This window comes from Echiichthys vipera, assembly GCF_963691815.1.
Source record: "Echiichthys vipera genome assembly, chromosome: 19".
Lineage (NCBI taxonomy): Eukaryota > Metazoa > Chordata > Actinopteri > Perciformes > Trachinidae > Echiichthys > Echiichthys vipera.
The window spans coordinates 22,139,925-22,154,055 of record NC_139844.1 but is presented as its reverse complement, the minus strand read 5'-3'; the positions used below and the strand labels follow the sequence as shown (position 1 = coordinate 22,154,055).

The following is a 14,131-nucleotide window of genomic DNA, read 5'->3' as shown; positions in this document are numbered from 1 at the left end:
GTGTGTGTGTGTGTGTGTGTGTGTGCACGTGTGTGTCTGTGTTTGTGTGTGTTCACGTATCGTGGTGTGTACGTTTGCTGCCAACAGCCCTGTGAGCTGATGAGGCTTGCAGGACGCGAGACAGGCAGCAGTTATTTCCACAACAAAAGGCTTCACAGAAATAGCACAAAGCTTCCACCTGGACAAACTCAATAAGGGAAAAAAGACGTACTGTCATATTCTTTATGGAAATATACAAGGCCTGATAATGAAATGAAGTGGTCAGTTTGTATGGTTACTGATCTGACTCAATACAAATAATGAGATTGTAATCATCCACTGGGGTTCAGTTTCATAAACGTTTAGTTCTTTTTTTTTGTTTCATATTTGCAAGAATATATATAGAATATTGAAATATTACACACACAAAATTGTACTTGTGTGCCAAATAATATCCTCCTTACTGAGATTTCCTTGACTAAAAGCACTCACACTGTGTATACTCAAACTCTCTCTTGCTCACACACATGTTAGACACACACTGAACACACAAACGGGCAAACATCTGTGTGGGAGAAGAGAGTGTGTTCAAAATACTTCACGGTAGCAGCGGTGCTCAGCCTCACCAAAGCGTGTTATTAGCATCCGACACCGCAAAGTGCTAATGCTGACATTCCACGCAAATGACTGTAATTAAACACCAAGCACAAAGTAAGCTTAAAACAATGAGGCGGCAGCTCAGAAACACGGCTCGACAACAGAGACGCAATTAGCGAAAGTTGGAGAACAATAGTCCTGAAACTATCCAACGCACGACTGGATTACAGCCCATCTGCTTGTTTCTCCTGGTTGTCTTGTGAAATCATGCATCTTAGTGAGGTTTCTATTGTGCGGAGTACATTAAATGACCTTATGATATTTTAACAACACAGCTTTGATGGCTGGTTACCAGTTAAATCCATCTGATGACAGCGAATCATTCAGAAATTTCAAATAAAATTGGAGGACGGCAGCCTTCTCCCATATGGTTGCCTCCTCTGTCCGTCTCAGCATATAAACACACTCAAGGCCAAGTCATTTAATACAACTGACGCACGCGCACACACACGCACGCACGCACGCACACGCACGCACGCACGCACGCACGCGATAGGTCTGCGGCCTTATTTCCTGCCATCAGAAATATATTACTACAGTCTGTCCATATACAGATATAATAATTTGCCATCATGGGAAATGTGCTTATGCACTTTAGTGCTAAGAGTTAGATAAGAAGATCAACACCACTCATGTTGTCTGTTAAGTAGCCAGCAGCCGGTTAGCTTGGCTTGGCACAAAAAGATTTGAAACAGCTACTCTGGCTCTGTCCAAAAGTAGCAAAAAAAACCAAAGACCTAGCAGCACCTCTAAAGCTTAACTAATTAACGTTTTACATCATGTTTGTTTAATCCATACAGAAGACTACCCGTAGTCCGGCAACCACACCTGAAAAAAACACATTTGTACTCTTTGGTTTTTGAGCTCTAGAGGGGCTTGTACATGGATTTCATTACTTTTAGAGGGAGCCAGACTCGCTGTTTCATGTGTCCAGTCTTTGTGCTAAGTTCAAATAACTGTATCTTGGCTGTACAGTAGCTTTACACCTGCTTGCAGGTCTAGTACTTGTTTCGTAACCTATTCATTTCTGTATTGTTACTCTTTGACTATTGTATTTCTATAATCGAGAGAGGTTACCTGGTGTGAGTCACAATGTCAGTGAGGGCCCCGCCCTCCAGAAACTCCATGACAACCCACAGCTCGTCTCCCACAAGGTAGCTGTTGTACATGTCCACCACGTTCTCGTGATGGTAGTCCCTCATGATCACCACCTAGAACACACACACACACAGACAGACAGACAGACGGAAATTACTTTCATTACACATTTACTTTTAATAATTGCTGGGAGGAGGCCTCGGGGGAAGACCCAGGACTAGGTGGAGAGATTAGACCTCCACACTGGCCTGGGAACGCCTCGGGATCCCCCAGTTAGAGCTGGTTAATGTGGCCCGGGAAAGGGAAGTTTGGGGTCCCCTGCTAGAGCGGCTGCCCCCGCGACCCGACCCCGGATAAGAGGCTGAAGATGAGATGAGATGAATTGCTATTGACATTTTTTTTGGAATGTCACATGATACAGAGCTATCACGGACCTTAACCTCTAAATGATATATTTTTATATGATAAACATGTATTCATTTAAAACAATTATTATCAATTGCCAAATTCATCGCTGCATTTATATCAGTACATTAAATCAAATGTACGAATGCATGTAATGCGTCCAATAAATATGTTCCAAAGAGACTCATATACCATTTCACTTATTTATTAAATGTAGTCATGTCATTTCAATGATTTATTAATTGAACTTTTTTCTTTGTCTAATGTGAACACGTTCTGGAGGCTTAACTATAAAAGGATTACATTCAGAAATTAATAGGATTACACAGAGCAAATTAGCTCCCAACTGAACACCCACCGCTTCACATCTGTGCTCACTTACATGCTAACATACATCACACACACACACACACACACACACACACACACACACACACACACACACACACACACACACACACACACACACACACACACACACACACACACACACACACACACACACACACACACACACACACACACACACACACACACACACACACACACACACACACACACACACACACACACACACACACACACACACACACACACACACACACACACACACACACACACACACACACACACACACACACACACACACACACACACTTTCTGCTAAGCAAGCAATCATGAAGTTTGTCTGCAAATATAATTCAATTCGAGTGCGAAAGATATGGAGCTCATTTTTCAATGGTTGGCACACCGTGAAGAGAAACAGCTATGAATAATTTCAGGGCTTTCAGTGTGAACGCTACTTCATTTTTAGCAAATGAATGCAATTACAGATGTGAGAATGTGCTCGTGCTTTGATTGCTGTGGATATATGCGAGGGGAATAGATGCAACGTAAATTTGTGGTTGTTTTTTTTTGTTGGTAAGCAGGTTTCTGTTTGCTGTGGGATGCTGACATTTATTTTTACACATTTGGCACAAAATGAGCCACGCTAAATGATGCCTTTTAAAGCAGTTTCATCTCTGATTGCTGATAGCTCAAACAAGCAGCAGCCAACTCTGATCTCACATGTGGGGAGTGGGCGTCAGGCTCTTTATGTGTGTGGGTCAAACTGACCTACAGCAGCAGTATAACATCAAACATGAAGCATCCAAATGAATACTACAAAACACATACAAGACCAGAACTGCAGCTGCAGTATGAACATCTAGCGATGACAGTCTGTGTTAAAATGTGCTGCTTTGGGTGTGAGCATGCTGGAGGTAAGTGTACTGCAGTTACGCCCCATCTCTGTCAGTCTTTCACACCTCATTAAAGAGCAGCTCTCTCCTCTGCTGTTTCCTGAGGTCCATCTTCTTCACAGCCACCTGCTTGCCGCTGTGTTTCTCGCTGGCGATGCACACGATACCCGTGGAGCCCTCGCCAATTTTGATAAAGCTGTCCAGGTATTCCCGAGGGTCGCCTGTAGGCAAACACAATTATGTTTAAATTTTGATGCAACAGTAAAATCATTTTTTTTTTTAAAAACAGAAATGTTTATGTAAGGTATGTCGGAGTCCATTTTGTGGTCCATTTCTCACCGGGGTTTACCACCAGTTGAAGTGCAGCTCTGAATTGCTCATGAGACACTCTGGAGGGTTGAGTGTCCGAGCTGGAACCCCAGGAAGGAGGCGGGTAAGCCCCCGGGGGGATGTAGGGTGATGAAGGCTGTGAGTAGGCCCCCTGTGTTTAAAACACACACAGATTTCCTACATGAATTGTATTTGGGGAAATTCCCCCTGTTTCATTGAAGTAAACAACACTGACTTCCAAAACAACATAAATGCATTACACTTCAGTGGGTTTGTATCATGGTTTATATGGCTTAAGAAGCAGAATATTATCTTGAATCATTAAGGAATTGAGCACAGCTTTGATTCAGGCAGGCCAGAGAGTCAAGCCCAGCTCACATCCCAGCCCCATCGGCTGTCAGCTGATGGATCAGCTGATTCCCTTCAATGCATGTAATTGGCAAATCTTGTAAAAGGCACCTTAATTAAGCTGCTTTAGCCGGCCTAACATCACTGCTTTCCTCTACCAACCCGTCAGCTCTTCCTTTAATGCGGTGTACGACTGATTTCTGATTTGTCTGCTAAAAGCCTTATTCGAGCATCTCTAAAATGTTTGTCGTCACTTGTTTGATTGAACATAATGAACATACTGTACCTGAGGGGTGTATGGTGGGCTGGGCTGGGAGGGGGGGTGATGGTAGGGCGAAGGTTTGTAGTGGTGAAAGACAGGAGGGTAGGGCAGGTGCGCTGGGGGGTAGCCAGGCGGCTTGATGTGGCTCTGAGGTTGCTTAAGAGGCCCCCGGGGGTAGGTTTCACCACTCGTAACCTGGGGACTGCCGTCACGTGCAGGACGCTCGTAGTCACCCTGGAGAGGAGAGCACAAGGCCATGGTCATTAAAAATGTAAAGAAACAAACACTGTCCATTTACACAGGCTCTGAGACATGGGTATACTGCGTGCATTGGTACGTTACTTATATATGTTACTGTGCTAGATGCGCCAATGTTAATGCAGCACCACACACACAGTCCACAGTATAATGCCAGGTCTACCGTCTGCACCAGGTACATTACCCCTTGACAGACCTAACAGAGGACATTTAGTCCACAGGGCAGGGACCATACTTTATCATTACCACCCCACAACTATTCCATTCATCAAATAGGAGCCCAGGGGAGCATCCAGATCTGGGACACACCTCTTCCTTAAGATCCTCAAAACACCCGAGTCTCCTTTAAAGCTACGCTGGAGCATGAATACTGATACACACATGCACACAGTGAGGATGTAGAGATTCACTCATAGAGAACTATTAAAAGCTCAGTTGTATGACTCAGCTGAACTGCTCTGACTCATAACAGGCCTGACGTACAGTACACACACAAATGCAGTTTCAAGATTAGTGTCATCAAATTACGTATTTGACCAAATATGTCCTCCTCTGTTCCTGAGTTACGCTGAATAATGGCCAGAAAAGCATTTTTGCATTATGATGTCACAGTGAAGTTGGCCTTCTGGATATTAAATGCCATCACTTCATAATTGTATCCTATTAGACATTTATATAAAATGTTGTCATAACTAGCATAGCACATCTTTCAGTGTATTCAGTGTACAGTATTATAGATGGTCTGAGAAAAATTATGCCTGGCTTGGTTAAAGTGATTAAATGAATTCTGCCATGTCCAGCTGCTTTACAGTCAGTCACAATAACACAAGCAGAGGAATGAAAAGGCTACAGCATACATACAAAGAAAGTGTTATTCTGTTTAAGTTAAAGACAAAATAATGAGAGTGTAATGGCTAAATATCAATAGTCCAGGGTGGACTATAGAAAATATACAGCCAATAATGGATCAAGCTGCCTCCACCCTGCAGAGATTAAATTAAATTACCTTTCCCACACCTCCCAAAAATGTTCTTCAACCAGCATGACTGAGAGGGTATTAAAATAAACTCCCTTTTTCCCTTTGCTTTCATTTATCTCTCTCTCTGTGACTATCACTCTTTCTCTTTACTATTACAAGAAGCACAGCCAGGCCTGGAGGAGGAGCCCCGATGTGTTGGGATGGTGTATAATTACTTGGTGTGAACTCTTTTAATCAATCACTCTCAGGCAGGTGTGTGTGGGGGGGTGCAGCTCAGACGCCCCCCACCCCCCAACCAACCTCCTTCTATCGTTGGCCGGCACCGCTGGCTGTCAGCCAGGGGTCTCCTGATCCATGTTGGTTAAACGCGCATTAATCTGAGTTTGGCAGGGTAATCAACAACCTAACTCAACTGTGAAATTGAATTCCGTGGTGGAACATCGTTCGGCCAGTTTTATGCTAAGGCTGCAGAAAGGGAAAGTGCCGCAACATCAATTTGTCACCGAGAGCTGCGGCACTGAGCTCGCATTCGCCACAAAACACAGAGAGAGAGTGAGAGAGAGACAGAGAGAGCGAGAGAGAGAATGTGTCTGAGTTTGTGTCTGTGTGTGTGTGTGTGTGTGTGTGTGTCTGTGTGTGGCCAAGTCTCCGTGCCGTCTACGATTACATCCCCACTGGCTCCCAACAACAGCAGGGAAAAAGAAGGATTTACTTCAGTGGTGTGAGTGGGCTGAATGAAGGGAAAAGAAGAAAAGATAGAGAATGAGAGAGGAGAGAGAGGGCTGGGTTTGTTACAAGGTCCATGAGCAGAGAAGAATAGTGATTCTTAAGCTGCCAGATGACTCCTTGTTTTGTTCTTTTTTTCATACCGCTGCTGCAAAATCTCCAAACATCACAAGCCAAATTAGGGTGCATTGATTTTTTTTCAGCCCACTCTTCACTATGGCCTATATTTAATTTGACTGAAGATTTTATGAAACACTACACATCAAATCCAATATTTACTTAATATAATTTGATGGGAGTTCATATCTTTTTGGGCTTTTTGGATCAATATACGAGACTGCATCCTGTGAAATCTTTACATTCCCGGCACATACTGTACATTTTCAGGAGAGCAAATGTGCCTCCTCAAGCACAATGACTCAGAAAGAGGTAATAATACACAATATGTAAGAAAAATGACCTTCCCCTGCATCACTTCCAATCCTGCTACTCTTGCATTCTCCGTGGCTACTTACTGAAGCATGCAGGTTAAATGGCTTTTCATAAAGGCACCCTGGGATCTACATCAGCAAACACAGTTTTCCTCTCAGCTACTGGTCTCACTGTCTGTGAAGGAGGTATGGTGGAGAGCTGTGATAGCGGTACGCACACCTCTATAACGGGCCTAATGGGGCACTGAAACTTTGGAGAGTGATATGAAGAATATATAAATAAATAACATAAAGAACACCTACTGGAGTGACCGTTATTGTGTTATTGTGACCCCCCTGCTGTTGCCTTATAACCTATTCTCATGTCTTCTAGGAAAACAGGTCTATATAATAATATTGGAAGAATCACCATGAGTAAATTATACTGGAGGCATATGGTTACATTACACAGCCACTAATGCATTAAGGGTTTGTCTGTGTGTGGAAGAATCCCTTGGGTATCTCTCCCACTGCTCCACTGGAGCACAACGCGCTCTCCCAGTGCCAACATACTTACAGCGCAGGAGTTTCATACACAATGGAAGGGAAGCTATAAGCTATGAAACACATTATTAACAATGTTGCTAATATAACAGATATATTTTTTTCATATCAATAATAATTTATTATTTCATCGCAGCTAGAATGTAGTTACTGAATGTGATTAGTCAGCAGCTAGCTAGCTATGAACGGTTAAGGTTTGGGTTAGGTTATTATTACATTTCATTACTTACAAGTTGAGTCACATCTTCATGTATAAAGAATATAGATTAATATATTATTACTGTGTTTGGCCTCATATTTATTAACTATAATATTGCTTCTAAGCAGGGTTCAAATAACCATCTGTTTGCTGTCTTGCACAGTATGCACGTTATGTTCGGTGACACATTCGGCAACTACGATCTAGCATCTACCCTTGAGGTGCTTATCTGCAAAACCTGCTGGTTTGTTTTTTGTATTTATTTATTTTTTCACATCTTTGCTTAGAGGCACCCATGATATGATGACGTATGGAACTGGTTATTCTTGACCCAGAACACTATAAGTAGCCTCTCCGCATCATTTGCAAACATAACATACCACTTCTATGCAATGACAAACAGCTGTCTAAATGTAACCTTTCCTTAGACACACCACGCTAATATCACACATAACTTCAATTGTAACGTTCTGTTGTATTGTTGTAATTAAAATAATTATATTGTAACTGGTATATAATTTCCTTTGCTAGCTAAGTGCATATTCTGTTGTAAAGTACTCCTAAAAGCGTATTTCTGTGAGCAGAATTTTGTATAATGCTCTATTTATTCTGCACATTTTCTTTGTCATTTTTGTACATTTAGGTTTTACATTACATGATCATTAAAAACACACAATTTCTATCAAAATGTGACAGATAATTATTACATGTTAGTTTACTATTCTCCCTGGTTCTGGTATTCTCATTTTCTTTTTCACTTTCTTCCTGCCATGTCACTGCGTCTCATTTCTTTCTTTGTTCTCTCTACATTCCTTTATGCCTCTCTATTGTCTCGTCTCTGTAACTCTTTCTGTAAGTCAGAGCTCTCTGGTCGACGGTCTGCACAAGCATTAATTGATCTGTGTGGAGAGACAGTGGCTACTGAAGAGGGGTAATTCTGTATGTGTCAGCGCCTGCCTCCGTCAGGGAAGAGTAGATTAATAGCTGACACCATCTATCCGGCAGAAAGGCCAGAAAAAGAATTGTACAGGTTGAGAATGAGAGAGAAGTAGAAACACAGAGACAGAGAGAGAGAGAGAGAGAGAGAGAGAGAGAGAGAGAGAGAGAGAGAGAGAGAGAGAGAGAGAGAGAGAGAGAGAGAGAGAGAGAGAGAGAGAGAGAGAGAGAGAGAGAGAGAGAGAGAGAGAGAGAGAGAGGACTATATTTGAAAGAGACTGCAGGTGGATGGGCGGTGGGACTAAATGTGGGGATACATCTGTGTAATTTCCTCTGAAATGTTTCTACAGGCTTGTCAGGGGTGAGTGGAGTGCTGTACTGAAACCTGTTTTACTGGCAGCCACTGTAGCTCATACAATGATCTGCAGTTTGAAGGAAACAGTGTCAATGTCCCTATCACAGTTATCTTCATAGAAGATTTTTTTTTTAATACTAGAATGCATAGGTTTTGTGTTTGATGCGTACCTTGGTTAAGGTCTGTGAGTTAGCGAGACTCTCCGAGAGGCGAGGGTAGGTGTAGGAGCTGTATGGGTGGGCCTGTGGAGGGTTCTTGAAAGCCCCGCTGGCTGCATAGGGGACATTTGGCTCCTGCAGCCCAGAGCCTGACCGAGATCGCTGCCTTATAGCCGGCGTGGGGCTGGTCTGTGTTACATAGGAACTCTTGGGTCGCTTTTCGTATTCGTCCCGCAGGCCGCCGTAGCTCCACTCACTGTCTGGGTAGTTGATCTGCTCGCTATGTAGCGAGGCACGAGAAGGCGTGCCCACTGAAGTGTCCCGGTAGTCCTGGCTGGACGAACCACCCACAGACGCCCGATAGTAGCCGCTGGAGCCCACCCCACTCCCCACTGTGGAGGCCACCTCATCAGCCGAGCGACCTTTACTCTCCAAGTAGGTGTGGTAGTCCGGGGGAAGCTTGCCATAGTCCGATTTTTGGGGCATGGCGTCCGGATAGAAGGGGCTGCGTATGGGGTAGGAGTGACCATTCTGCTTAGTAAATCGATAGTGCCGCCCAACTGCCCAGTCCCCATCTATAGAGAAGCTCGGCTTGCTGGGATCAAGAGAGAAGTCCCTGCTGGAGGTGTCTAGGTCACAGGAGTAGCGGGAATAGTAATGGTTGAATCCGTTTTCCTCAGGGGCATTAGGGTGCCCACTGCCGGAGGGTTTGGAGCTGCTCCCAGCCTGGTGGGGTCCCGGCGGGCTCTCTTTACGCAGGGAATTGGAGCGTGTTACTGAGATGTTGTCAAAATCCTCCAGCAGGCCGTTGATGGAAGCATCTTTGGGTGGCCGGTTCCCTCGAACAATGGTCTACGAGAAGAACAAACACATTTACACTTAACATACAAGAGAGTCTGCTGCCTGAGAGTTGGACTGAGGTGGCACCTGATACTTTGGGTTGCAGTGCATTCAATTTCAGTTAAATCATTCCTGGCTGAAAACTGAATGAGATGAATTGAAATTCCTGTTTAATCAACTTCAGTCAACTAATAAACACGTCAATTTTCAGGGCTGGAATTTCAATTCATGTGTATCAGGGCTTTGTGACAAGCATGAAATGAATCATCACTTGCAATAAATGAACGCCAGTATTTGTCATCTGAACGAACGGCAGGCATCAGTCAACAACAACCACTAGTTGTTGTGAGTTGGGATGCAGCTAAAAAAAAATGCATGGGGATAAATGGAGGGATACCTAAGATGCTAAAAGGAAACCAGTGGTGGATTGAAGAAGCTAATTCCTGCCCCATTTCCCTCGCAATAGATTAGCTTCATTTTCAGTGGGCTGATCAAGATTCATTAACAGTCGTGACGTTCGGTTTAGGGCTCGTAAACGAAGAGAGAGTGAGGAGGAGAGAGAGAGAGAGAGAGAGAGAGAGAGAGAGAGAGAGAGAGAGAGAGAGAGAGAGACCGAACACACATGCTCACATCTGCTTCAAAGCAGAGGCAGCTTAAACATCAGGGGTGCTGCTTATCCCCTCCTACCTTGTGTTAAGCCCTTTACACGGATGTGTCCGTGAGTCATGGGGAACTGGTGCTACAAAGGGAGTCGCTCTACTACACTCTCCGCATGCATGATGTGCGTGCACATGTGCTGATTTTGTGATGCGGACAGTGGGGATCACCACATCCATACGGTGCAAATTATGAGAGGCGCACACCTTACAGGAAACGCTGCGTTCGAACAATGGGAACATGTTGCGTGACTGCTGAGAGGAGGCTGAGCTCTAGGGATTATTGTTTGAATCTCAAACTCTTACATAATCTATCAGAGAGCTGATGATCAAACAAAACTGCTCAGTTTTATTTTGGGATATCTGAGTGCGTTTCGGAGATGTCCTCCTCTCAGCCTACCTTAGTACCTCAAGTATCAAATCCATGCATCATATCCACAATCTCAGTTGTTTTACAAATCCTTGTGTACTTCGACATCACTAGGTTACATTTTGGATTAACATCCTTGGTGTATTTCGTGAAAGTGCCCATCATACTTAAGGCATTTAGTGTATTTGCACCTTGATGTTTTTATGGTCTCAGTCAGTTTTCAGCTCCCTTTCTACACAAATTACCCACCCACCTGTCAATGCTAGCTCGTGGGGCTTTCACACGCGTGCAGAAATCCCTCCAAATTCAGAAAAGTCCCCTAGAATATCATAAAATGAATGGGTTTGTTAAGGCTGTAGCATCTATGGAGCACAATATAAAGCTGAACTGAATTCAAGTAGCTTAATTAGCTAACTGTAACCCAGCATGCATGTTCCACGGGGACAGCTGTTTAATTCCCACTGGGGCAGCCACTGCTAGAAAAGTAGTGCACGCACATATCACGACGTGAGGCATTTTGGAAATAGTGGAATCGCGTTGCATGTGACGATTAAAGGAGCTTAACTTTTGAAATACTGAAAAAAATGGGATGGGATTGCCTCCACATGGCTCTTACCCCAATATGTGAAATAAGGACGTTTTAACCCGACCGTCTATCAAAAGAAACTCACACAGAGGGCCTCGATTCTCTTCTCAGGACGCCATTACTCCACTCTATCTTTACAGAGAAAATAGTTGTTTGTTGCTGTACCAACGTTCTACAGTAAATGTTGTGCAGTCCCTTTAAAGTAACCGTATATTTCTTTTAAATTCTAACTCCAGAGATAAAACCCTCACGGTGATTTTGAGGCTAATCGTAAACCCATTGTTATATTTTCTGCCTCTTGAGGTGTTTTGCTGAACCTCACTCTTACCGACAAATGTCACATCAGCAAGTTCTTTGACACCCTTTGACAGCGCTCATGCCTCGCTGTCTGTCACACTTGTCATACATACCTGTCACACTCGCCTCTGCTGTAGTTTGTCCATACCACATGTGCTGAGGCAGAGTCTCAGAGAAGTCGGAATAATCACCAACTCTCTGCAGCATTGTGCTGACACGGGGAGCCTAGACGCCTTCGCTTAGTTACCAGCGAACTGTCACTGCAAACACACTCCCTTCCTCTCATTCATCTAGGAGATTGCGGTTTAACCAGGCTATCACATTTAATAAAAGTAGTATTAATGTTTAGTATTAAGGACACTTTCTTTTCCTTTTCACACGTACAAGAAGCTTTGAGTCTGGCCCTAAAACACATTTCTGACAGAGGTGTTGACTGAGACAATCTCACCTGCTGTCTGATGGTTCATGTTTAAAGGTTTTCAGCCATGTTACATGCGTAGCTCTAGGAATGGCAATGCTTGTGTGTCCTTCCACCTCTTTGGTCAAGAGACTGAAATAGCTCAACAAATATATGGATTAGCAAAGACTATTGCACATATATTTAAGATCCCTAGAGGATGCATTTTAAGGACTTTGGTGTTTTCCTGACTTTCTATTGCACCGTCCTCAATTTGGAATACTTTGGTTTATGACTAAATACCTGCTAAAGTAATGTCATTCTCAGCAATGACTGTATTTTTGTGTTCAGTGCCAATTAGAAAAAGTAACCTAATGATAAAAAAATATGACCTGCTAAAATTCAACATGTCAGCATTGTCACTGGAAGCAAGTTAGCAGAGTGCTAAATGCATGTGCGGTTTTGCTTAGTTGATGTACTTTTGTCAGTAGCATCTTCTTGGTTGAAAGCACTTATTGTAAGACGCTTTAGATAAGATCTATGCAATGTAAAGCATAGCATTTAGCATGACGCATAGCATTTAGCATGACGCATAGCTGTGCGTAAGTAGAGACTCACACTAGCATGGCTGTATTCACTCAATGTCGGCAAAGAGTGGGAGGAAAAAGGAAAACTCCCCCTATTTAGACTTGGGAATGTCTACGAAATATACAAGGTAGTTAGCAGTTAGCCGTTAGCCATGCTAACCTTGTAGCTGCATATTTGCAGGGTGGTAGGGTGACCTGCATTGACGAGGGACAGTCCCCGGTTTCAGTGACCTGTCCCCGGCTACTGCTGCCCCTGGAAATGTCCCCGGTTTTCACTGTGACTGAAAGAGCCGAAAATGGATTTTTTTTTTTTTTTTTTAAAAAGAAAGAAAAAACATCAATGTTGACCAAACGACACATATAGTGCACCATACGACTCACGCACAGGCTAAAGCCAGACTAAGCGCCTCCAGCCCAGCGCGCAGGGCACAATGCCCACATTTCAGGTGTTTTGATTGGTGGTATAGCAGAATATTTCCTCTTCGCCAGAGGAAGCTACAGGTACGACATCCTTTCACTTGCTAACATTATTAGCAGAGATGCAGCTAGCACCTGTTTAGCACTGCTCTACAGCGCACGGTTTTATTATTAGGGCATTTCAGTGTCACTCGAGCTCCTTACAGGGAGTTGGTAACTTAAAGTTAAAACCAAGCTCAGCTTCCCCTAAAATGTCACCAAAAGAGGGTGGTGAAATAAGTACTGCTGTGTGTACACTTCATTGACTTAATACGAGCTAGAAAGCCTTATTATTTAGTTCAGAATCAGCTCCTTATCACAGGTAACCGGCTAAACTCCCTTCTCTTCCATTCACAGTCGGACGCTCAGCTTCTACTGACTTCAATGCGGAAGCGTAGAGCGGGTTGTTCCACTGCAGCCAAACTAGACGCTCATTGGATAAATGCTGGGCTTTGTCCCGCCCATCGGACGCTCTATGGGACAGTGGGCTGGCCCGGACGCTCGGCTTCTGCATGCTGATTGGTTGAGCTGTCTGAGGTGGAATCCTGTTTTTGATTGACAGCTAAATGAGCGAATCAGCGATTTTAAAGAATAAACAGCCAGCGGAGTATTTTCCACGTTTTTCATCCCGTTGTTCTGAGCTGATCCGGAGACTTTACCGACCCCCAGAGACTTTGTCTTTGTTTAAAACGACTAGCTCTTTTTTCAGTAATGAGTCGGCTAGTCTAGTGTTACTATTTCCAAACCAGGAGTCAGATTAAAGTCACTTAGCTAAGTCACTGTGTGTTACTGTGGTGACAGACCCACCCCTTTCATTTTAAACTCTTCCCCAAATCTAATTAAAATCATATGGTGTAAGGAGAAGGCCTTAGTTTGGGTGAAGTTGATTTTATGGATGGTCTTTACTTCAGCTACTTTGATCCGAGGGAAAACTCATTGTTCATCAATTCCTTTGCAATTTATGGGAAATAGGGTGAGAGAAACTGTTTTGTGAATGGTAAGGGCAGTGTTCCCGTTTTAGTTTGTCAAAGACAGTC

General features: G+C 43.6%; 1 protein-coding gene across 1 annotated transcript in view; it reads right to left on the bottom strand.

Annotated features, from left to right (window-relative positions):
* Positions 1-14,131, bottom strand: part of pak5 (p21 protein (Cdc42/Rac)-activated kinase 5) — a gene marked incomplete at its 5' end in the record, with an annotated part of 31,666 nt that overhangs the window by 5,249 nt on the left and 12,286 nt on the right. Inside the window, 5 exons of the mRNA XM_083933932.1 lie at positions 1,714-1,847; positions 3,447-3,601; positions 3,720-3,861; positions 4,345-4,554; positions 8,918-9,757. Of these exons, the coding sequence (XP_083790058.1) occupies positions 1,714-1,847; positions 3,447-3,601; positions 3,720-3,861; positions 4,345-4,554; positions 8,918-9,757 (1,481 nt within the window). The remainder of the gene's footprint in view (positions 1-1,713; positions 1,848-3,446; positions 3,602-3,719; positions 3,862-4,344; positions 4,555-8,917; positions 9,758-14,131) is intronic.